Below are 25,190 nucleotides of genomic sequence, written 5' to 3'. Positions count from 1 at the left end.
TTTGAGGGACAGTTAGTGACATGACTAAGGGCTTTGTAAAGGGCTGTATAATATATTGCGCAATATAAATACTGTATTATAATAATATTAATAATAATAGAAGAATGGTGATTGGAATAAATTGACAGGCTCGTACATCTCCCTGAAACAATGGCGACACCAATGGGAGTCTTCACTTCTTCCTACAGGACCAGATTGAAGGTTTTGCTCTATCACAGCTGCAATTCCTCATTGTGTCAACGAGTACATTAGTCAAATACTTGTTATTAGGTTAATCTGAATATTTTAACCGTTAGGCTACATATTTAACTGCATCCAAATAATATTACAAACCATAAAAATAGCAAGCTAGCATACCTGAAGCATATTGAGGAGGAGACTTCGGAATTTGGTTCCTTCCACCATGAAGAGAGCCATTTTGTCGCAGAGTTTGGCAGCGGTGTGTGCAAAGCTTCTGTCTGTCACAGCTTTCTGATAAATAGTCTTTACAATCTCTCCCAACATTTGCTCTGAATTGGCAGAGTTCTGGGCCTCTTCCATGAACGTGGTGAGCTTGTGGTCCACGTCACTGCTGTTATTCCTCATGCTGTTTAATATTTCTATCAGTTTGTCCATTTTGGTCCTATGTGGATTGGTAGACTCGACTGCATAATCCTCCTGATCAGATAAAAATAATATAGATCAAAAGAATCCTCTGGAAATGAAAGTAAAGTAATCTAAAGAGTCAGTACTTGAAAGGTGAACACGAGGTATGGATAAATATATTTTGTGTGCACTAAATTTCTTTTGCAAACTATTTAAAAGTAGAAGTAACATAATAACTTTTCTGTATGTAGCCTGTGCACAAAACAGAGCTGTTGGAGGGACCCAGCAGACACATACAGATTGCCTGCAAAAACTATTGGGGTGGATACAATACCAAGCACCAGGAGAGAGCAGCAGTGATTGGTCTTCACTACAGAAATTCCTGCAAATCTGTATTCTTGATTAACGCACAGGTATAGAAAAAATGCAGAAAACAAACCATTATTTGGATAAGAATACACATGCCTCTCATAATCTGACAATATTTGTTTATGCCAGAATTCATCTTTATTTTCTTACAAGAGAGCAATTATATATATATATATATATATATACACACACATACACACACTTATATTCCAATTATCACCTCCCCAATACCCAACAACCTGATAAAAGTATCCTGTGACACTTGCTTGTCTCCTAAAGTCCACCATGTAGGAATACCATAAGTGTGACAAGTATAATATATGTCTCAACCATAGTCATTTCGGTAAATATAAACCCAAAGTCATTATTTTTAACACTGCAGGGTCAGCACATATGGAGCATGACAATAGCCCCTTGTGTTGGTGGTTGGAGGGAAGCAAGTGCCCTTTACACATAAAAAGTTCCACTTTAAATATTTGGGATCAGGTAGGGCTTCATTGCAGAAAGGAACCAGTAATGTACTGCCTGTTAGCTGTCTCTTATGTCAAAGTTTACCAATATACTCATGTGCAGTTCAAAGTTGATTGTGGGGGTACCCTGGCTTCCCCTGTGGGCACTTGGACTGATTGAACTCCTGTGCGACATCCTAGCCTCGCTAATCAAGATGGCCAAAGATTGGAATGAGGAAGAGAAGAAGTAAGAATATGGCAGGGCCATGATGGAACAGGGACAGATGAGTATACACAGGGTTTGTGTTAAGGTTAATGGAAAAAATTCCCCTTACATCAGTGTTAGTGGTTACTTAAGAGTCGCGCCTCCACGGGTCTTGCTAAGTAAAGTCAGCTCTGTAACTACAGTTCAGGAATCCTAAGGCACAAACCACCATTGCTCAAGACAACCGAAAAACCTCAAGAGTATCCCAAGGGTTTTACAGAACTCAGATTATGAAAACTTGACCTAGAAAGATCTAGGAACTCCAGAAAATAAATTCTGTCAATTCCTATAATCCCTCATGCAGCAAGTCAAAGAGTTTTTTTCTCTATGGTAGGACAACTAAACTACCGGAGCTCAGACATCTATCAGTGGAAAGGAAACCCGACATAATGCTTATATCAATCCAATTCCTCCCAACATCTTTCAACAGCAGGTTGGCAAAATTGCCCAAGCTGCTGATCTGCTCTTGAGAATGATGACATTAATTTCTATTGTGCTCGTTTTGATTAATGTGCTCCATAAACCCTGGTTCTGCACAGCCTTACTTAGCCAAAGAGTCTTGTCTTTAAAAAAGGAGGTCTAATGGGAAAAGGCAGTGATGATTATTAAACCAGGAGCTGCAAATTAAAACATCTAAGACTTTTCAGCGGCACATCTGCCAGCTAAGTGGCTGAAATGTTCCACGTCCTCGTCTCCTAGATCAGATTATAGGTAATTGCTGGCTACTTTTCATAAAAACCGAAATAGGATTATATACATAATAGGTGGTGACTGCTTTCTGCAAGATATCCGTGCATAACATCACACGCCTGTGGCTTGCTCAGAATACCGTATCACTGTAAAAGGATTCATTGATATAGATTATGCCTGGGCAAGATGACAATCATATTTAGTAAATCTCCACAAAACAAGCTGATAGTATGTTTTGTCTGTTTAAAAAGGCACGGTCACTTTTTCCATGCACGACAAAGTAACAATGCCTGTCTGTGCAAAGGGACCCGGACCCCCTTATTCTCCCTTGGATAGCAGCCAATCATATGCATTTTATATCAGCATGGATACTTGAAGTCTCCATCAGGGGTGCAGGTGAAGGGGTGACAACCAAGGAGCTCATCCAAAAAACAATTGCCATCTTGTATATTTTTGACATGTCAACCCACACATGAGATTTATGTGAATGGGTTTAAATGGTTATATATTCCATACATGCACTGCAAGACATTACCTTTTCTCTTAGCCGTCTCCGCAGCCGATCTTTGGAGGACTGGAGCAGAGTCACTTTAGGCCTGTCGCGTTCTCTGTTCTGAATACTGTCTTTCCTTTTGGCCTCGGACTCTGGTGTGCCGCTCTGCTGTGGCTGTTCTTGCGTGGTTTCTGGGCTGCGCGGTACATCCAGTGGGATGTGTACTGTGCAAACTGTGGTGTCCTCTATCTTCAGGCTGTCCGTCTCTTTGGCATATTTCTGGGAGTCTTTGTCGTTTGGCGGGTGCTTCTGGTTGGGATGCCATCGGCGGTTTTGGCTGTAACCATGATGACCCTGCTTGCCTGAGGAGTGTGGTGCCTGGCTTCCTGGGTACTGCTTCTGGTGCTCCCTGCTGTTGTGTTTGGCAGTAGCTGGTTGATGCTCATTGTGTTGGGGTGGCTTGTTCCCTCCTTGTGACTTCTGCTGCTTCCTGTAAAGCAGAAAACAGACAGTATAGGGTCAGTTTACCAAAGCTCTAAATTCCTGTTCAATCTGCTAAATACAAGCTTATTTGTGACAAGGCAGGGCTTTATTGCAGAAAGGTGATGTCTCTTCTGCAATAAGCCTTCTTACCTGCTTGATTGCTCACTTTATTTGTCATAGTTGATGAGTTGCACATGGGATCCCAGGCACATCCCGGATTCCCTTGCAGTTGCTGGGACTGAATGATCTCCCACACTTCTGCCTGGGAGTTCCGTCATCCCAACCTGGCCAATTAAAAAAGCCAAATTTTGCAACAAGCAAGAGAAGGAGTAAAAAAAAATGGAGGCACCCACAACGGAACAGGGACAAGACAGTGCGTGAGGGTTTATTTCCATGCCCTTACTACCATTCCCCAGATTTGCTAGTCTATGCCATAGCCCTTTTTTTTAGGACTGATTACTTCCAGTGTGGGACCAGCTCCTCTGCAACCCCTCTTCACCTTCCAACATAACCTTTTTATGTGGTTGCTGATTGGAAAGTGAATGAAAATACTATAGAGAAGCCTTTTAACCTTAAATGAACCCTTGAATTTCTTTTTGCTAATAATATTAATGATACCAACAATTCCCAGTATCAAAGTATAATCATTGACCTGTAGAATAGTTAAAACCTAGGAATAAATATTATGGCATACCTAGCATCATTTTTACACCCTCTGGCTCTCTACAAAAACTTTTTGGGTAAAAAAAAATTGAAATGAAATATTAGTACCAGAAATCAAATGCAGAAAGTAAACATCTAGGTGTCCCCTAACATAAATGTAGAAGTGTTGCATGGTAGGTAATAGATCAATTGGCCATTACTCCCTGCTCCAGGAACTACTAACAACCACAAGAAGAACTCTAGTTAAGATCTGCTATATGGTCACTTTAATGACAGTCTGGTGGGGCTGTGGATATCATATCCAAGATGGTGGCACCCAATGGAAGTCTCAGATCATAGCGTTAAGAACTCTTTAGAGGAGCAATGTGCTCGCCTCCTCCATCCTGCCATTATCAGGCTGCAATGAACACAGCAACATACGGACGCAGGGATGAGGTCACTTGGGCCAAGATAAGACTTATAATGACATTTTTAGCATGTTGAAGGGGAAAGGGAGAGGGGGATTTATATTAAAACAAACATGGCAAAATTTAAGTATAACAAACATCAGCGTTAACAGTGCTGTGAAGACTTTACTTTGAGCAAACATATGTGGACTTGCCCTCCTGGTCACTGTGAACACTAGGGAATTTGTCTCCTTGTGTTCTAATGCATCCACGTCTTCAAGAAGACAACACATCATTAATATGTATAACCTCTAATAATACAGGCAAATGCTTGACCTATTTGTCATGGTCATGTGATGCACGTGGGAAAGGATGTACATATCATCATTACATGCCATTATTGCTTTTTACCAATGACAAAATACAATGGCCTCCTTTTTTCTTTGGCTGAAAAGAAAGGCCCTGTGCCACGGTGACCATTCAGGCCTCTCTATTCATTGCATTAGGCCCAGGGTCGCAGTTGAAAGGACGCACCTGATTGGTCACTGTGGGGAAAGCAGAGGTTTAATATACGAGGCCGACGCAGGACAGGAAGATTCGGAGACGGTGGATATCCTCCTGAACAAACCGATTAGGCCCAGGCCAGCCTGTCCAAATTAAAGTGTTTCACTTGGAGCTCAGCGTGAAATCCACAGAGAGCCTGAAAATCAGCAGAGCAGATGACCTATTGACTCGGCTAGGAGCTCCGTTCACTTTGTTATGAGTAGTGGGGAAAATGACGACACCCTGGCCTGTCAGTCTCCCTCCAAAGTCCCTGGACTCTTTCCCTGAAAGAGATACATTTGTGCCGCTTCCTTGTACAATAACTCAAGGGTGATGATAGGCAGAAGCTGGTCAGCAGCTTCCCAGCATTTGCTAGGGCGCCTCTCCTCCATCGTCTGTTACAACCATTAAAAAGAAAATACTCCCACGGCTAATATTGGAGAGACGTTTAAAGGGATATAACTACTGCTATCCAAAGAAAGAGGAGAAAACAATCTTACAAATAAAGCTTTTACATTGCAAACATTTCACAATGATTGATGGAAGCTCTTTGCTCAAATCTGTTATTTAGGTACAGACACAGGTCAAGTCATTGTATTGCTTGAACGCTTTAAAGTGCAGGACCGTTTTGTTTTTTGTTTTTTACCCACTTAAAGTGGACATAAACCTAAAATTTTTTATTTAACATAAATAGGTAGACAACCCTTTTATATAAAGTAAAAACCCTTTTTTTTTTTTGCAGCACCTCCCCTTTCTGTCTTGATCGCCACAAATGGGAGCAAAAACGTCACGCATAAGGGGAGGCTTTTGGCTGCTCCTTCTATGCATGCCTAAACGCGAGCATGCGCAGAAGCAGCCCTTTCTTTAATGGGAGAAAAAAAATTGTTGATCTCACACATGCACAGTGAGATGGTCAATCTTTTCCCCCATGTCACCCGATCTGTGCAGTGCGAAATCGGGTGACGTATGAAGAACCAAGAAGAAGATGGCAGCCCTGTCGCTTCGTCCAGGGCAGAAAAAAAGACACTGGGACAACCAAGGACCCTCCCGATAAATCTGCGGGATTTGTGGGTAAGTGTTTTTTTTTTTTTTTTTTAATTTGGACTAGTTCTGCTTTAAGTGTGTCCTAAGTACTCCTAATAGGAAATCCAGCAAGGATAATAGGAAGCCTTTATAATAGGCACAGTAGGTATGCAGAATTGAAATCTCTAAATCTTTGGCACTTTAGATCTCTGCAAAAACCCTTCTGACCCTCCAATACTTCCCTTACCTAGTCCTGTGCAGCTGGCCTTATTCCCTAGAATTTCCCCAAGTTACTAACACCACATCGGCTAAACAGGAGCCAGAAAGCTCAGGTAAGGCAAGTATGGGAGGGTCAGGGTTGCCAAAATAAATGCTGTGCATCACACTCTTGGGTATAATGGAGCTACATAGAGGACTCAGAGAGCAGAACCAAGTATGGGCTGCACAGAAAAAGAAAATATTGTCCGGGCAGCAAGATGTTAGAAATGAATGAGCTCATCTGAGATGTGAAAGGCCAGTCTGTGACACAGAAAAGGCCGTATCTGTGGAATTAAAATACTATGGGAGACATGTTCTAAATCCTCCCTGCTCTGTGTACCATCTCCTGTGGGACGCAAGACAAACAAACCAGCCTCAGCAGGAATCTCACGTCTACTAGTGTGAATTCTCCCGGGAGTCTGCGTCTCTTTCTCAATTTGGAAATTCTAAATACATAGAGCTGCTGAAAGATGTGCTGGGTATACAGGAATGGAAGTGTGGTGGGTCTTCATCATGCAAAGCCAATGAAACTTATAGGACTTGTGGATATTACAATCTGTGCCATAGATCTATATAAGGCAGGACTACAGGAACATCTCCATTTCAAAAACCTAAAGGCGGTGTCCTGTAAACAGAGAAACCAGGAATAGGAAAATAATTAGATTTACAAATCTGAATCTATATTTAAGCGAATAGCACCTCTGTATATTTTGCAGGCCTCATCATTTTAATGGTGTGTAGAACTAAAATTTCTGCTCTAAAAATTTGCAATCAGGCAAGGTTTTTTTACAGAAAAGGAAAGAAGAGGCCCCCTGCAATAAAACAAACTCACCTGCTCAATCACTCCTATAAAAATGGCATGCTTGCTTGTTTGCTGGGTGGATAGTGGGACCAGGCTAAAGTGTCCAGGAAAAGGGTACTGGTGAAATTTTGGAGCCAAAACCTTCACCTGATACCAATGACACTAATCCAGTGCTCTCCATATTACCTGCCTTGCATGCAGTGTGTGACTGACCTGGAATTTAAAATCACCTTGGTGCTTTGAATTTGTTTGTTTGCTTTGCTATTCTGCTATCAAGTGGCTGCTGTGGCAAAATGCGTCGGGGTACCGAAAAAATAATTTTGATAGTTTTTCATTTTTTTTTGTGCATAAATTTTGAGGTAAAGCCATGTATGTGGTGGTCCTTTTATTGACTGTTGTATATATTGACATTATGTAAATCCATGTTTGAAATAAAATGCAATTTTTATTCATTTGATATAGGTATGCCAGTAATTTCCCGCTTGGGTCCACTTATGGGAAGTAGGACTATTTATTTTCCTCCAATCGCTCTCATTAACTATCAAAATCCTGGAACATCCCGGCTTCCTCTCAGGATGCTAGAATTGAATAGACACCTAACTGTGGGCCTGCACAAGAGTTAGGTCAACCTGGTCAAAAAATGGAATGGGGAAGATAAGCAAAAAGATGTTGGCACCCCTGACAAATTGTTGGAGTGGACTACGTTCAGCTTTTAAACAATCCAGACGTGAGGTGGTAAAGCCAACTGAGGACGAGAGGCAAAACAATACAGCGCTGGATACTGGAGTATATTGGCTGATCCTTCCTTCCCTCTGATGGCGGTTGAGGGGCTCATACATAATACAGGAACTTGCACTGCCTTTGTACAATTCTATTCATTTAAAAAAGCACATATTCTGATGAAATGTTCTACTTAAGTACAAAAACACAAACGTTTGCAGCAACTGAACCACACAAACACACATCATTTTATTTTTTTTTTTGCTAAAATGCCAATAACTTTTTTTTTTTTTAAAACAGGTTTTTTTCTACTATAGAGTAGTAATAATGCCATTCAGGTCACAAGGGAAAAAAATAAGGGAGAAAAACAACTGTTCAATACAATACTTGACTTCTGCAATGCAAAGTCATTCAAAACATACACATTATTATTTCAGATGAGACAAGTGGTATTTACATTCAGAGCGGCGGCTCGGTACGGTACATCGTGTCCTTCAGTGTGAATCATAACAATTGGAGAGCTGGCACCTACACCAAACAACACATTTTAACTTTTTTTTCTTCAAGTTTTCTTTTATCTAAAACTAACAAAAGTATGTTATGGACTTACAAGCACAGTGGTGGGTAAATGTTACATTAGAAATTCCATGGTTATTGTGCAACCTAAGGCAAACCTTGGACAACGTTGTGATAGAAAAACAGTTACCTTTTTATAAAGGTGTCTGTCTGCTGCTTTAAAGAGGTCTGTTTTTTTTTTTAAATAGGTGGCCAACCTACCCTTTTCAATGCATGTTACCTCTTTGCATAGTGGTGCATTTGCGTAGTGATGCAGATATACATACTTAGATATACATGCATGCTCCTTCAAACCTGATGCTTGCATAGGTTTTGCTCAGAGATTGACTTTCAGAACATAAAACTGTTTTTGGTCCACTGCTTGCGGTCTACCCCCCAGGATGGCATGAGAAGAGGTGGGCTATAGTGGGGACTTTCTAGCTGAAATCTCTATCTGCATAATTAAATAGCCAGGTATAGAAGCCCTGGGGTGTTCCTTTGTACTTGAATATGCCATTTCATCTCTTCGATATTAAAAGGAAATAAAGATTTTGCATTATTGAATAGTAATTTTCTTTACTCTAAATGCATTTGGACCTGAAAATATTCAGCACAAGATGGTTGTCATCCTTTGCTCGGACTTCGTTGCAGAAGAATGCGACGGATAATAAAAAAAAAGTTTGCATGTAGGACGTGAACATGTGGGGGCTTGCTCAGAAGATGGCAGATTTGGGACACAAGCCCAGTGGATTCCACTGATTTATGGACCTTGTCAAACCTTGTAAAAATTAATGCTCTGCGACCTTCATTTATGCACTTTTCTGGAGGTCATGAAATTCCTGGTTAAGAAAAAAAAATGTGCCAGTATGGAATGAATGGTTCTGTATACAGTAAGTTCTGCTGTATACTGTTTGAAAGTCATTTCCTGTAGAAGAATTAAGCTCAACACACACTCGTCTATTATTGTGTATTCTTATATTAAAAACCAAAAAAAAAAAACCTGACAAGGTGATATAAGCAGGAACGGTCTTCCTCGTCCAATTTGGCTTGCTCCTACCTTCTGCTCATTTAAAAGAGCGCTCAATACCCATTTTTTCAAACTTGCCTACCCATCTTCTTCTGCCTTTTGAAACCATCACTACTTCCCACCATTACATATCTCCCATTCTATTGTGTGTAAATTCCCCAACCAACTAGATTGTAAGCTCTTTGTGGCAGGGTCCTCTCCTCCTGTCTCACCGTCTGTCATTTGCAACCCCTATTTAATGTACAGCGCTGCGTAATATGTTGACGCTATATAATTATTAAACAGGATTTATAAAATAATATTAATAATAACCCGGGTGCAAGACCCTAACCTGCTTTTTTCATTTTTATCACGGACCACCAAATAAAAAGCCCAATTCATTATGAGGATTGAAGTGCAATGAAATCATCATCAAAAGAGTTTTTTCACCTATTTGGCGAAAAAACTTCACCAAATAGGTGAAGATTATATACATCAAGATTATATACATCACCTCACTATCCAGTTTACAGAATCAGGCCCGAAAGCCGCACACGTCCCCGGAGTCGGGAGGACGGCAATCCGTGTATGTCCCGAATCCTCTCTGAAGGTTCCGGCAGAGACAGACTGACAGATGGCTGCACAGACAATTAGCTTCACAACATAATTGTCTCTGACGACCTTGAGAAAAGAATTGCTGTCTGTGTGTGCAGTCAGATGAGGACGTCTATGGCTGGTTTAGCTTGTCATCTAGGCAAAAACACACTGACATACTACACGTACGATCATGCATTTCTAACATACATCCTGAAAAGCTCATTGGCTCAGAGCATCTAAAATGATATGCAAATTTTGACTTTGGAAAAAGTCAGAGTTCGCCACACCCCTTCACCTTCCTGTTGGTCTATTACCATCATTAAGAGATAATGAAGGTTGCCATTGATGAACTTCTGCTAAAGATTGCTCTGATCTTTTGGTTTCAGCAGTTTCAGTTCTCACTTGAAACAAGTATGCAGATAACAGAAACTGAACACCTGAGCTGCAAATGCATCACTGAGTCAGTGATTTATCATCCAAACCCAGCTCCTGGTCTTAGATGCCAGCTTATGTAAGGGACAGCATTCACCTGCAGGCCTAACTGTATGGAAGCAATTGGGAATCACTTTGTGCATGCATTGTGGCTGCAGTGATTCACAGCATGGTCCTGAATGTGGCAAGTCGCTTCTGGCCATGCGGTTACTTTACCCCCTTTGGACTGCAACCACAGGGTGTACAGCTGCAAGTGTGAAAAGGGCTCAAATCTGTACAGTTCTTGCCGTGTTCACAAATGCCACAGATTTGTCCCTGCTGAAGTAGCTCACCTTTACTGCTACAAAGTTAAAATGCACAGTCTGATCACTAGTGCAGAGGAGACTGAGGAAATGCTTCCTCCTGCCTGCAATTAAATAATTATCTCATTAATATTATTAAAAAACAAGATTTATATAGAGCCAACATATTACACAGGGCTGTACATTAAATAGGGGTTGGAAATGACAGACAGATACAGACAGTGACACAGGAGAAGGTGAGGACCCTGCCCAGAAGAGCTTACAATCTAGGTGGAGGAAGTATCACACAAAATGAGGGGGATATAGAATGGTGGGAAGTAGTGAGGGTTTAGGAAACAGAAGTTGGGTAGGTTAGTTTGAAAAGATGGGTTTTGAGTGCTGTTTCAAATGAGCAGAAAATAGGGACAAGCATATATAAGACAAGAATAGGACGAGAAAGGCCATTCCAGAGAGTCGGGCAGCACGAGAAAAGTCTTGGAGCCATGCGTGTGAGGAGGTTATGAGTGAGGAAGTCATTAGTAGGCCATTGGAGGAGCAGAGAGAGAGGCTGGAGGAGTATTTTTTTACCAGGTCAGAAAGGTAAGTGGCACAAGAACTGTGGAGGGATTTGAAGGCAAAGCACAGGAGCTTGAGTTTGATTCTAAGGTGAAATGGAAGCCAATGAAGAGAACTACAAAAAGATTCAGCAGAAGAGGAGCGGGGGGAAGGATGGATGAGTCTGGCTGCAGTGTTCATAATAGATTGTAGAGGAGAGAGTCGGGTTAGTGGAATACCAGAGAGGAGGAGGTTACAGTAGTCCAGACGAGAGATGATAGGAGTATGTACAAGGAGTTTGGGGGTCTCTGGGGACAGGTAGGGGCGGGCTGTGGAGGTGAAAGTGACAGGACCTGCAATCTCAGAAGTCACAGGACTGAATGTCAGGGATAGAATTTTAGTAATAAAGTAGAATAAATAAATTCTATAATTGCTGTATAACATAAAATGTCAGGAATGTAGTCAACCAGATCCACTTTATATTTTCAGATGAGGTTAGTCTGTGATCATCAGCCATGGCTGCAGTATTCGCTCTACGATCATTCATTGTGATTGTCTAGGCCAATCTTGAGTATATTTTTACTGTCATACATTACTGACATGTGCGTTTTGCTTCTGCGGCCTTTTCCGGAATGTAACAGCCATATAATTACATATCGGCATCAGCCATAAAACACTTTCCCATTAACTAAAAATAACGCTCTCTCTCTCTCTTCGAGTCTATTACCAGTGGCATTCCTGCATGCGGCTATATCAGTCTCGCCAGCCCTGCCATGGCTCATTAATAGAAAGTTATGGGAGCTCTAGAAATAGTGGGAAGTTTAATGGACAGGAACTTTCCTAGGGCTTAGCGTTGCAATGAGGCTTTTGCGGACAGCCATTGTATTGTGGCCTGCACATGGCTGGAGAATAGATCTTATTTTACATTCATCCCCGGCAGGTAGCTATGCAGACGAGTTGGTGACCCCAGCAGGGTCGAAGTCAGGAGCAGGACAAGAGAATCAAAAAACTGGAAAATTAATTGCAAATCCTAAAGAAAAAAAAACACATGCACTACACGCAGTTTCCATTTTTTCTAATAAAATTATACTTTAAATCTTTTGTTACATCCTATTATTGTGCAGCATGTCTGCAGCCATGTCCGACCTAAATTTCCTACGTTCATGCAGCCAGTCGCCATCAGAAACCTTAACAAAACAACAAGCCAAGAAAGCATACAGATAAAGAGACAAGGCGAGGGTTCTAAACAAAGAATTTTTAAGGCAGGATCATCAGACATTTCATGGGAAACCTCATAACCAACTTGCAGGTAAAAATGAACAAAAAAAATGAAGTATTGTAAATGCTTTCTTGCAGTGTTTATCCTTTCCATAAACATACATTTATTTTTAGTATGCAATGTGTCCCTGCACCAATTCTGAGAACAATCTCCTTCCTTCCCTCTATATGTCTCGATCTCCAATTTACTTGCCCCAGCTACTTCGCCCTTCCCCTCAACTACCATATAAAATTTTAGGTGGGAGGAATAAAGGTGAATACTTGTCACTTAAAGCGGAAGTAAACCCAAAATAATAAAATTCACACTCACCTTCAATCCCACAGATCAGTCTATCTGTCGGGAGTTTTCTTCCAACGGGTTTCGCGTTGTCCTGGTACACGTGTTCAGTCCGGCATAGAGGGAGTGCCAGGCGCCGCCATCTTTTCCTCTCTTCTGTGGCTTCTGAGGCTCTGTGCTCCCATTCATTCTTGATGGTCTAGGCCAGCAAATTTTTTAGGCCACTAGCCCCTTTTTTAGGGGTACGCAGGCGCACACTAGGCCAGACTCTCTCTGGAGTCCCGCCAATCCCTCTCCTTTGCAATGCATGCGGCTCCTGGGCTCCGGTAGTTTATTCTGGCTCTGCCGCGGGTTGCAGGTCGGGATTAGGCCGGATTGGCCAGGGGGCGTTAGGGCGGAACAAACTATCGGCTTTGCCGTATTTGGCCTAAAGGCGGGAGTTTGCTGACCCCTGGTCTAGGCGATCGAGAATTAAAGAGGACCTATACTCAAAAAACAAAAAAAACAAAAAACAAAAAAAAAAACAAACAAAACACACACTTACCTTCAATCCAGCAGGGCAGACCTATAACTCCAAGGGTTTCTGGCATCTGGTCACGCGTGGTCCCGACATTCGTACCGGAGCTGGCACTCTGAGCACCGGCATCTTTGTCTTCTCTTCCTGGTTCTCCCTAACCATGGCGCGAGATTGGGTGATAAAGGATGAAAAAAAATTTGCAGATCTCACTGCGCATGCGTGAGATCTGCAAATTTTTCTCTAAACAGAAAGGCTCAAAAAAAGGCAAAAAAAAAAAGAATTTTTACTCTACACAAAAGGGTTCTCTACCTTTTATGTAAAATGAAAATTCTGAGTATAGATACGCTTTAAGGGGAGCGGTGCTGCATGCTTTTTTTTTTTTTTTTTTTAAACAGTAACAAACAATTTTTACTTTACATAAAAGGGTAGACAACCCTTTTAATTATAGCAACAATTCTGAGTTTAGGTAGACTTTAAGTGAAAGTTTTGAGTATGCTGACATCACATAGAAGATAGTGCCACCCGGGGGAGTTTTGCTTCTTGGAGGGGGGGGGTTATAGGTAAAGAAAATCTTCTAATAAAATTACATATGTATTTATGTTACAGGGTAAAATCTGCCCTCCAGTCTTTACATCTATCTGGTACAGTCGTAGCGGCTCCTCTCCTGGGCTGCTTGCTCTGATTTCTGTGCACACTCTGAGCATCTCACAATGCACATTAGAAGCTGCAGAAAGTCAGATAGGGCTGCCTCAACTCCTGGCTGGAGGAGAGCTTCATTCACAGCATGTGCAAGGGAAATCCCTGGCAAAAAATGCATGCTCAGCTTAACAGAATTTGACAGCTGGGGGCAATCAGGCAGATAAGAACAGTATTTCCAGAAGGGACATCGCCTGTCCCTTTCTGCAATAACCACCGACCTGAATCTCCAATGTTCAAAGCAGGACTTTAAAGGCATAGGGTCTGACCACTGAGCCAGCAAATGGCAGTGTTTCAGTGTGAGAGGGCCACTTAAAAGTTTCACCTGTAGACTGTATAACCCCTCCAATACCTCCATTGATGGTTGGGAATACAGCACATTAGGCAACTTTTCACTCATTGTAACTAATGGATTATTCTGCAGAGAAAAATTACAGAAAGGCCTTTCAAGAAAACCAGAGCCCGGAGTTCCTTCCCACTCACTTGTGTTTTGCTTGTAATAAAGTAAACTAATAAAGTACATTGCTGTCCATCTGCCCCATGTAGACAACACACAATTCCATTTTTCATCAACAAATTCTTCAGATCCTTGTAATCCGGGGTATGCTGCATGTCTAGGCAAAATACACGTGTTCTTAGAATTTGGATTTTTATTTCTAGGAAAGATCTTCCTAAACATGTGAGATAAACGTGGATGCACTTTAAATATTCATGCATCATTTTGACGGACAGTCAGAGCACAGACTAAACTAATCCCAATGTTAGAAACAAACTACACAACTCCTGAAATTTTATTTTGTCTTCAGACTTTGGTTTTTAGGATTCTATCTAGGGATGTTTATGTATTATTTAAAAATGGATGGACTTAAAAATAAAAATTCAGCTTCATGTTCTGCAGCATTCCCAGATCCAATATGTTATTATTATGACAAAGTATTTTTATAGCGCCCACAAATTACGCAGTGCTGTACAAAGTCCATAGTCATGTCACTAGTGGTCCAACAAAGGGCTCACAATCTAATGACGCTACCATAGTCATATGTCATTAATACAGTCTAAGGTTAATTTTAGGGGGAAGCCAAATAACCTATGTTTTTGGAATGTAGTAGGAAACCCGAGTACCCGGAGGAAACCCAAGCAAACACGGGGAGAACCTGCAAACTCCATGCAGATAATGTCCTGACCAAGATTCAAACCTGAGACCTAGTGCTGAAAAGGCCAGAGTGCTAACCACTGAGCTACCGTGCTGTCCAAGTATAGTCAATTTGCTGTACGGTTGAAACAACTGGCGCCCATTTCATCCGTAAGTAACCCAGGAGCAGTCACAGTCATTTATAATAGGAGATTCAGGGCTTTATCAATTGCACTTTTTGAGTATTGTGTTTGACTATAAAATAAAAAGCTAAAGACTCAAAACAATTACAGTTACCCTAAAAGTTTTGGTTAGGGGTCACTGAGCAGCCTTTACTTTTTCAGGTGCAATGATATTTTTTCAGGCGAGTGCCAAAAATTCCTTTGCCGTGGCTTCCGGCATCCATAATGCTCTGCCAAAAGCAACCAAGCCGGCTTTCAGAACGCAAAAAAAACTGACATTTTGCATTCTAAGAGCCAGAGGGCTGTCAAATTAGAAAAGACTCAAATCCCTCTCAGTTTCAGATTTTATTTTTTATCATTTGCTTTTTATACCTTTAATTTTTATGGCCTGGCTGTATTTTGATGAAAATGGCTAGCACAGTGTGCTGAAAAACATTAAAATGATTACAGGCTCGGTTCAGCACAGCCGACTGCTCGTTCTGGGCATGCACAGATCTTCTAGGTTATATGTAAAATACTAAAAACATACAAGAGAGGCTTTTCTGTACCATCAGGAACACATTCATGGATATGATGGTCCAGTATTCTATATTCCTAACCTCGGGGATATCCATTCTGCAATACAATACTCCTACCTGGCTGATCACGATTTTTAAAAAATACACACCTGTCCCCATTCCGCCACAGGTGCTGCCATCTTCTTCCTTCTTCTCTTCCTGGTTTAGATCTTCTGCTATCCTGATTGGCTGGGATGATATAATCCCAGTCCCGGCAGCCGCAGGGGTAGCTGGGATGTGCCGGGTATCCTGAATTCTACGCTGAGCTTAGCATATTTTGACCTGCGAGGACAGTGATCAGGCAGGTATGTTTTATTGCAGAAGTGACATTGCCTGTCCCTTTCTGAAATAAAGCCCTGCCTGATCACATATACAGTCCTCATTAACACAGAAACTTTACAGGTTTAGTATGAAGAATGAAAGTTTGACCTATAAATTAGCACAAATATGAGGAAGTGTCCTGAATAAGCAGGGGTGAATGAAAACATAGGACACAACTAAGCAGAATTACAAGGTTGACTTGCCTTTAACATTGGGATTTCTCCCAAAAATCTGTACTTGATAAAACCATGCTGGCCGTGTCTCGCTGCTAGTCCAAGCCAGAACTAATCTTACAATTATAGGTTGCCGAACAGGGAAGAATTAGTCACGGCAAAACTTTTATACGACTGGGTATATTTAGTCCCTTGTGTCCTAACAAAACTCAGATGGCCACATCCCATTCACTACCGATTCCCATCACAACAATTAATCCAAGGCATATAATAAACAAGACCATGTAACAATTTCTGTCTCTCGGATCTCTGATAGTCACTTTTACCATAATTGAATATGTTGGGAGTGGCAGCACAAACATCAAGGAAACAAAGGAGTGAAAATGTTGCAGTGCTGGAACATAAAAATGGTGCATTCAGATTCTAAATATCACAGATATTGACCTATTAAGGAAATTTACTAACTTCATGCAGGTAGAATAAAGAAAAGTCAAATTAAAAAAAAGAAAAAAAAAAAAAAAACAATACCTGCTGACAGATGTAAATGCAGATGTCATTTGCAGCAGCTTCCAGTGCCCTGAATCTTCTTGAATCTTTACTAGTTCTATTAGGGGGTCTATTTTTAAAGCAGTGAATCAAATATTCACTACCTGGTGGAGAATCAATTACTGCCAATCAAACATGTGGACCTGGAAGATTAGAAGCAGATCCCTTGGTGTCTAAACTTACATGCACTTCTAACATTTGGATTTACCATTAAGGTAGTCCATCATAGTGGGTTAAAAGGAATGTAAGGGGCAGAAAGAAGCAAAAAAGTTACAGCACTACCATAAGTGTTAATGAATTTTGCTCAATGAGAAATGCCCATGGATCTGCAGGTCCATCTGGGTGGCTCTGTGTGGATCATTAGGACTGAACAAAACACTGAAGGATGGACAGGTAAGAGGGTCGATGGTAAGCACCCTGAACCTAAATTGCAAGGTGTGCCTAAAAATTCTATCCCCTGACTGCCTTGCAGAAACTCTGAATACATGAAGAGGAAATAATAAACCTACCTGTCTCTCAGCAGCCCCTATGCAAAAGGGTCATCATTCTCTTTCTAGTAAGATCCTGGGGAATGTCAAGTAGTCCAAATCTGGCACGGTGTTGCAGCATCTTTTCCAGGATTTGGGCTATTTTGCATTCCCTGGGACCTTGTCAGCAGGATAATACCCCCCCCTACCTGCACTACGGAAGCCAGTGGAATGAAGAATAATTTTTACCTCCACTACCACCCAGGTGTTTCTTTTATTTTTTTTTTCTTTTAACATTTCACTAAAGGAAGAAGTGGGTGCACTATTAAAAAGCGAACCTTGCATGGACACAGATGGCCTGATGAATGCCGGTGATACAGTTGAGGGTATTTTGGTAAGGTCTATTTTGGTTGTGATTCTGTCCGGGATTCAAGCCTGTCTTTACGTGTGGATTTACACTCACTGGTGCATTTTATAAAGAGACGACTGCTATTCATTTTAGGCTGAAGAGCTAAGGCAATATTAATAACATGGCTGCTGCCAGCCATCTGGAATATGAATGATGCCATCTGAATACACTCCTTTCCAGGTGTCCATATTGTGCTAAATCTATATAACCATTGTACCCTCCTTTCCTGCATGGCCTGGGATAAGAATTTCATAAAAAGCAGGCTGTTGTGTGCCATAATTCTGACACAAACTCCATTGCAGAATCAGTCATAGAACTAGAAGAGGAGGCTTAGCAGCACAATCAGCTATAGCTATGGCCAAAAGCAGTGCTGAGAAGCTTGCAACCCCCAGCAGCAATTATTATTATTACACAGTATTTATATAGTGCCAACATATTATGCAGCGCTGTACAAAGTCATATCACTAGCTGTCTCTCAAATGGATCTCAATCTAATGTCCCTACCATGGTCATATGTCTTACATACACTCTAAGTTCAATTTTTTGAGGGGAAGCCAATTAACCTAACTGCATGTTTTTGGAATGTGGAAGGAAACTGGAGTACCCGGAGAAAACCCACACAAACAGAGGGGGAAACTGCAAACTCCATGTATATAGTGTCCTGGCTGACATTTGAACCTGGGGCCTAGTGTTGCAAAGGCCAGAGTGCTAACCACTGAGCCACAATGTTGTCCATGCAATCTAATGTGTTTTTACCTATAGTATGGCTGCAATATGGGAAGCTTTATTGGGCAACTATGACGGTGAAGCATAGCACAGGTTTCCATCACTGTGCTGCTACTCCTAAATGTCTCACCAGGAAGTGGGTGCAGGACCAAACCACATCACTAAACCACAGCAGAGAACAATGCGGTCCTCAGCCTGGCTGTATGGCAGAGTTACAAGAATGGCTGCACAGATTTACTGTTTCAACTGTGCATCTAAATAGGGAGATATAAAATTAAAATGTCCTGCTTTCAGGACAGGGAGGACATTCCCTAAAAAACCCAGACAGCAAAATTTTAACCTTAACAGAAAAAAAGAAGTTTTGTCTGATGGTGCTTTTAGTTCAGACCTTTTTTCTGTCTTTTGACCCTCATATATTTATAATATCTTGCAGGTATTCCCTTCACTGGGGACAGCACTGAGATGCGGTCTAGGAGCAATAATATATTTTCTATAGTCATCTGACAAAGCTCAGGTCAAGCGATTGGCTCCTGGAGCTGGGCACCAAAAAAAGAAAAGGAAGTCACTTTCCCATATACCTGAAGGGCCTGGTATTCTGTGCCTGCATGGGAATTGCCAGAATTTGCAAGGGAAAGCAGGTAAAAGTGAGGTAAAGTTATCCTTTTCTTTGACCTGAAAAGTTATGTACCTTTATTAAATGTATATCCAGACTAATATATCAACAGTGTTTAGAAGTAGTAAAATGCATGTTCAAAAAAATGTTAGTCTTATTATACTTTGCACTATTTGCAGCCATTTGATACTACCCATTGATCCTGCCAGATTTATGCCATTTACAGGATTTAAGGTAAAGGGCCGACATTTGCTGGCTGCTGCTGAAATATTTGTACGTGGTGACATGCCGACAACACCTAATGCTGGCCAACGTGAAAAGCTTCAAGCCTCAGTATTTTTTTTTATTATTCCTACTTACTCAATATGTACCCTTAATCTAATTATCTCTAATAAATTCTGTCTCCTTTCCTCCCCCTGAAATTAGTTGTATTCTAAATATCAATAATGAAGCTTTTGGCCTCGATTTATTAAAGCTTTCCAAGGCTGGAGAGGATACACTTATCAGTGAACCTGGGTGATCCAAAAAAACCTGAAATCTGTTCCAGGATTGAAAACATTTGTGAATTAAAAGCAAATGACTAACAAGTCCATTGCAGGTTTGCTGTATCACCCAGGTTCACTGATGGAACTGTATCCTCTCCAGCCTTGGTAAGCTTTATTTATTCAGACCCTATGTCCTTATTACATTTTGTTCATTCATTTTTCTTCTTGATTGTCACATAAATGTGCAAGTGCAAAAATGAACCCGTAATTCATAATAACATAATACAACAAATTTAAAATGGTAAAATTAAGGACTGGATAACCAAAGTGAATATTCATATAATAAATTGTGGGATGATTTGCAAATCCTTCAGCAAATACCTTGAAGTGAATCTAAATAAAAAATGTTGTATTGCACTGATGTTTTTGTCTTCATTTTTCAAAACACAAAAAGGTGAACATTAAAGCAGATCATAAACTCTCCACAATATCTGCAAGACTAGAACAAAGCTAAACCATTAATATCATATCCAGGAACGAGCAGCTACGGCTCTACACCAGACAATAGATTGCACTGCAGGCAGACTGTCTGATACATTTTCCCACGTTTGTATTCTTATGAATGATTCTTTATGGTCGGGATGTGTCTGGAGTCCCGTTTTCCTTCCAACTTTTGGGGTAATACAGGAAGACGCCCGCTTTGCTCTATTGACAGGAGATGAATGCGAGAAGAAAAAAAAAAAAACATATTGGTGAATAAACAGGCAGCTATTTGTAGCAGTGGGCTAGCCCGGTAGTTTCCTCCTCACCTACTGCTTTTTTTTTCCTGAGCCTCCGATCGGCTACGTGCGGCCGTCCACGCTGTATAAGGGGTCGTGGCGACAAAAAGGTTGTGAGTTTTCAAATAAGGGAATTAAAGGATTGTTAGGTAATAAAATGGAAAGCAGTTTATGGAAAACTGCCAAGCCCTTGTTTACCAAAAATGTTTCTTAGAGGAAAACGCCATCGAACAAGCTTTTTATCCCAATTTGCAACATAATATAATAAAAAAAAAATAATGGAACATATATACAAAGGTTAAATGGAAACGAAGCATGGCTGTGCTTCCTTCTCTTTCCAAGCTTAGTGTTCTCCCCAGGCCCTTTTAGCTGGGTGCACCACCCGAAACTTTTTAGTAACTACACGGATGTTTTTTGGGTGGTTACTGAAGATTTAGGTCACAATACAGGGGCTGCCACATGCCTACAACTTCTTCTCACCTGGCTTTAAAAAATTTCTGGGATAAACACTTTCCCCTCCTTCTAGATTGTAAGCTCTTTGGGGCAGGGTCCTCTCCCGTGTCACTCTGTATTTGTCTGTCATTTGCAACCTCTATTTAAAGTACAGCGCTGCATAATAAGTTGAAGCTATATAAATCCTGTTTATTAATAATAATAACAACAATGAAACATGTCTACTTGGGCCATAAAAAGAACAAAACTCAGCTCCTATAATGCGACAGGAGCACTTCTAACCCTCTCTGTCCACAAGCCATTTGGATGGGAAAAAAAAATATATTTTATAATTATATAATTATTATAATAGCCTGCTTCCCCTTGCGCTACCCACCAATATTATAGTTCACAGTACACACCTCACACCTGCAGGGAACCTTACCGCAGCTTGTGCTGGATTGGGTGTCTCTTCCATCTTTCATTGCTTTCCTGCACAGAACCCAAAGCATCGTTGTCCATATGCAGTCTAAGTGCAAAGGTAAAGTCACAAGATCAAATGCCTATGCAGCAGGTGATCATGTGATTTCAGTTGAAAAGCCTAAGGATTGGATTTTTGGGCAGAGCCAATGTGAACTTACCTCGCCTCTGTAGTGATTAAGACAGTCTTCCTGCATGCACTGTGGAAGTCCACAACTGGACAGGTAAATATGAGATTTAATTTTTCTTCTATATTTGATATTAGGGTGCCAGGCTCTGAGCTGGCTTAAAAGCCAGAAAATGTGTATATTATTATAGTGCCCACATATTACTCAGTGCCGTTATAATAGGGGTTGCAATTAACGGACGGATATAGACAGTCACACAGGAGGAGCAGAGGACCCTGCCCAGAAGAGCTTACAATCTAGGAGGTGGGGGAAATATCACAAAAAAGCAACATTTTAGTGTGCTACCCTTGTGTGTCTTTAAACAGAGAATCCTCTTGTGTAAGCTGTCCTATTTGCATGCATGTCCGTCCTTGCTAAGTGAACTGTGTACAGTGCTTTGCACGCCATGTGTGTTGTGTGCAGCGTAGAAGGCGGACCGTCATGGACGCAGCCCTGCATCGCCCTCTGTGCAGCTTCATGGAAAGATTTATAGAAATTATATACTTAAAACCGCTGAAAATGGTCTGTTTTTCATTTCCTCTTTTAAATTATACAGAGCACTGTGGGACGTCAGAACTATAAATAAATTGAAATGAGGGGCTCGTCTGCATTAAATATTCTCTGCACTGCTCCGGCAATAAAAGGGTTGCATCAGCACACTGTGTACTTCTCTGGAACTGGGCAATCAAATAGAATATGTGTGCGTAATATACACATATATACAGACTTGTCTATGTATTAAACAAAGAAACCAAACAGCTGATGTAGAAGTAATATTCTCCACACAGAATGGGGCAAATCGCATTTCAGTTTCTCAGCACAAAAGTATTCTTACATTACATACAAGCAGGCAACAAGCAATTTTAGAATGTGGTCAATTATTGGAAGTCTCTTTATTTACTTTTTATTCAATTAAAGTTGAACTTCGGCCTCACATTTGCAGTTGTACAAGCTGCTTACTCTGATGTCCCTGCATAATGTAAACCTCTCAAAATTCACATTGGAAGTTGCAGCAAGTCAGATAAAGTCCGCTTTACTTTCAGGCTGGAGGACAGTTAGCATCATGCAGCCCAATGGTTCCCAAGCTTTTTAACATGGGGGAACTATTGCAATAACCCAAATCTTCAGGGACCCCTTCCTGTAATTACTATCTACACCTAACCGTGTATTGGTGTGAAGGTGAGGGAGAAGAAAGTATTTTATATTGCTGGCCTTCGGGGAAAAATGTCACCCTTACAGATAGCCAAAAAGAATATTGAGATATCCAAATTGCACATTGCTCAAGGAACCCCTAGCCACCTTTGGAGGAACCCTGGTTGAGAAACACCCTGATCCCATTTCCTGCCCAGTCTGACTGCCATTATAAAAGGAAACCTCCAAAAAGCATTGCATAGAAAAGCACAAAGACTTCATGATGTCATTAAGAAAGATCGCTATTTCTTTTTAAAAGGTTACTAGTACATTGACAAAGAGGAGTAAATAGAACACACAAAATATTGAAGGTCTAGAGGTAAGAAGGGGGTGTGCTTGTATGATACATTTATTTCAGTCCTGCTTCCCCCAAAGATTGAAACTAAAACAACCCCAAAGAAAAGGTAAAATACAAAATATAAACTCAAAAACAGAACATCTGAAAGTTATGAATTAAAAAATGTATTCCCAGTTTCCGATAACCCATTGCATGGCAAAAGGCCACCCCATGTTTCACAGCCATGGCATCAATATTTTACTGGTACGCTTTAAAGCAAGGGTAGGGGCTATTGGGAGGATTGTTGCTAACTAGATATCATATTATTAGTTTGTGGGGTAATCCTTGGTAATTGATTTGGGCAGGTTGGATCCGCTTTAAAATTGGGCGATCTGGCGAGACTCCTCAAAGCTGGAACTCGTACTGCAGCCTCTGTTCTTAAAGAGCCATCAGCACCTATGACAGCTGACTCTCACCCCTATTCATTCTATATGGAGTTTCACTGGTAGCTCGAACATTCGCACTGCAGAGATGGTTCAAAATTATTGACTTCCCAACTCATAACCTCCTCATATACACAGTTCCAAGATTTTTCTAGCGCTGCCCCGACTCTCTGAAAATGGTCTCTCTCGTACAATTCTGCTTGCTCCTACTTTCTGTCCATTTAAAGGAGCTCTTAAAATCCCATCTTTTGATACTGGTCTATCAGTCGTCTTCTGTCTCTCAAAACCCTCACTACTTCCCACCACTCCATATCTCCCCCCTATTGTGTGATACTTCCCACACTTCCTAGATTGTAAGCTCTTCTGGGCAGGGTCCTGGTCTCCTGTGTCATTGTCTGTATCCATCTGTCATTTGCTCTCCTATTTAATATACAGCGCTGCATAATATGTTGGTGCTACATAAACACTGTTAAATAATAATAAGTTAATAAACCTTTGACAGCTGGCTATCACCCCTATTCATTCCCTGTCTAGCGGATCCTGGAGCAAGGAATCGGTAAAATGCATTGCAACCTCATCACAGGTGTAAACCTTTTCTATTTACACCGAAAATTAAGAAGATGCTACGTAAATGTCCTATCAGAAGGCTGCACATGCATCACAGCCCTTGTTGTCTTGCAGGACCTAGCTGTAGTATTTGACAGATACCTGGACCTATTGGAAACAGCTGGGAAAAACATTGGCGGATTGGAGATCCCTCCGTACAACCAGGCAGCCAACCTACAACTCCTAAATTCCTGCAGCCATTTACTACTTAAATATTTACAATCAGCTGCCTCTTAAACCTGATTTACAGACCAGTATGACATAGAAGAGGAGCAGTACTTTAAAATGGAACTCAGGAACACCCCCACCTTGTCCTAAGCATTACGAAACCACAATTGCATGTTACCAGAAACATTCCCAACAATACATAAATACTGTATTATAGTATTTAACTGCAGACTGGAATCACCGTGGAATAGAACAGCAGACTCATCATTAATTTGGTACATACACCGGGCAGACTCAATTGCTTCTATGGTGCCTCCAGTCTGCAGACAGCAAATGATGGACCTACTTGGCTGCCATGTGGTTCTCATTTCCCTACATTGGATGTGGCCATCTTTGGGAACATTTTGGGTACATTGTGCAACCAATCCATGGATTATTTTTCATGAAGGAGGAGAGCCTGTTCTATAAAACAAGATCCAAAAGATGCCAAATAGGTCAAATCACAAAAATGTTCACCTTGATACAAAAAATGTTTTTTTGACCTTGGTTTATCCAGAAAGCGTTTGACCTTGCTGTATTATTTATTATTGAGAACTGCTATTGTTTTTATAAAGCACACTGACAATGTTGTACAGTCAGCACTTCTATATGCTATCTATGGCCTTTTCCCATGAATTGCATATCACATTCTAAATGGATGGGAGTATAACCCTGACAACAAAGAAAAATCATGGTCACTAATTTTGCAAAAATATTTGGACTATAAATGTTGGTTGATAGGTCATCTCTTGTGATGCTCTGCAAACATGTTTTTAAGACCCTGACGTGGCCGTGGTATTTGTATGCCATTGTGTATAATGAGTTGGCTCAGGTTTTATTTATTATTACCCCTTCGAGCACTTCCAACAGATTGAGCACACCTAGTATTTGACATACTGGCTAATATTATTACTATACAGTGTTTTTATAGCGCCAACATATTACACAGCGCTGTACAAAGTCCATAGTCATGCCACTAGCTGTCCCTCAATGGTGCTCACAATCCAATGTCCCTACAATAGTCATATATGTTAATTTTTAATACAGTCTAAGGACAGTTTTAGGAGGAAGCCA

The 25,190-nt window shown here is 40.9% G+C and overlaps 1 protein-coding gene across 1 annotated transcript in view; it reads right to left on the bottom strand.

The window, feature by feature from the left end:
- CTIF (cap binding complex dependent translation initiation factor) overlaps positions 1 to 25,190 on the bottom strand; it is a 145,043-nt gene that overhangs the window by 49,791 nt on the left and 70,062 nt on the right. The window contains exons 9-10 of the mRNA XM_072416726.1: positions 2,894 to 3,341; positions 358 to 657 (exon numbers count right to left, since the gene is read on the bottom strand). Coding sequence (XP_072272827.1) covers positions 358 to 657; positions 2,894 to 3,341 — 748 coding nt within the window. The remainder of the gene's footprint in view (positions 1 to 357; positions 658 to 2,893; positions 3,342 to 25,190) is intronic.

Source organism: Pyxicephalus adspersus, chromosome 6 (genome assembly GCF_032062135.1).
Source record: "Pyxicephalus adspersus chromosome 6, UCB_Pads_2.0, whole genome shotgun sequence".
Classification (NCBI taxonomy): domain Eukaryota; kingdom Metazoa; phylum Chordata; class Amphibia; order Anura; family Pyxicephalidae; genus Pyxicephalus; species Pyxicephalus adspersus.
The sequence above is the reverse complement of the archived record's forward strand: the minus strand, read 5'-3'. Positions and strand labels throughout refer to the sequence as shown.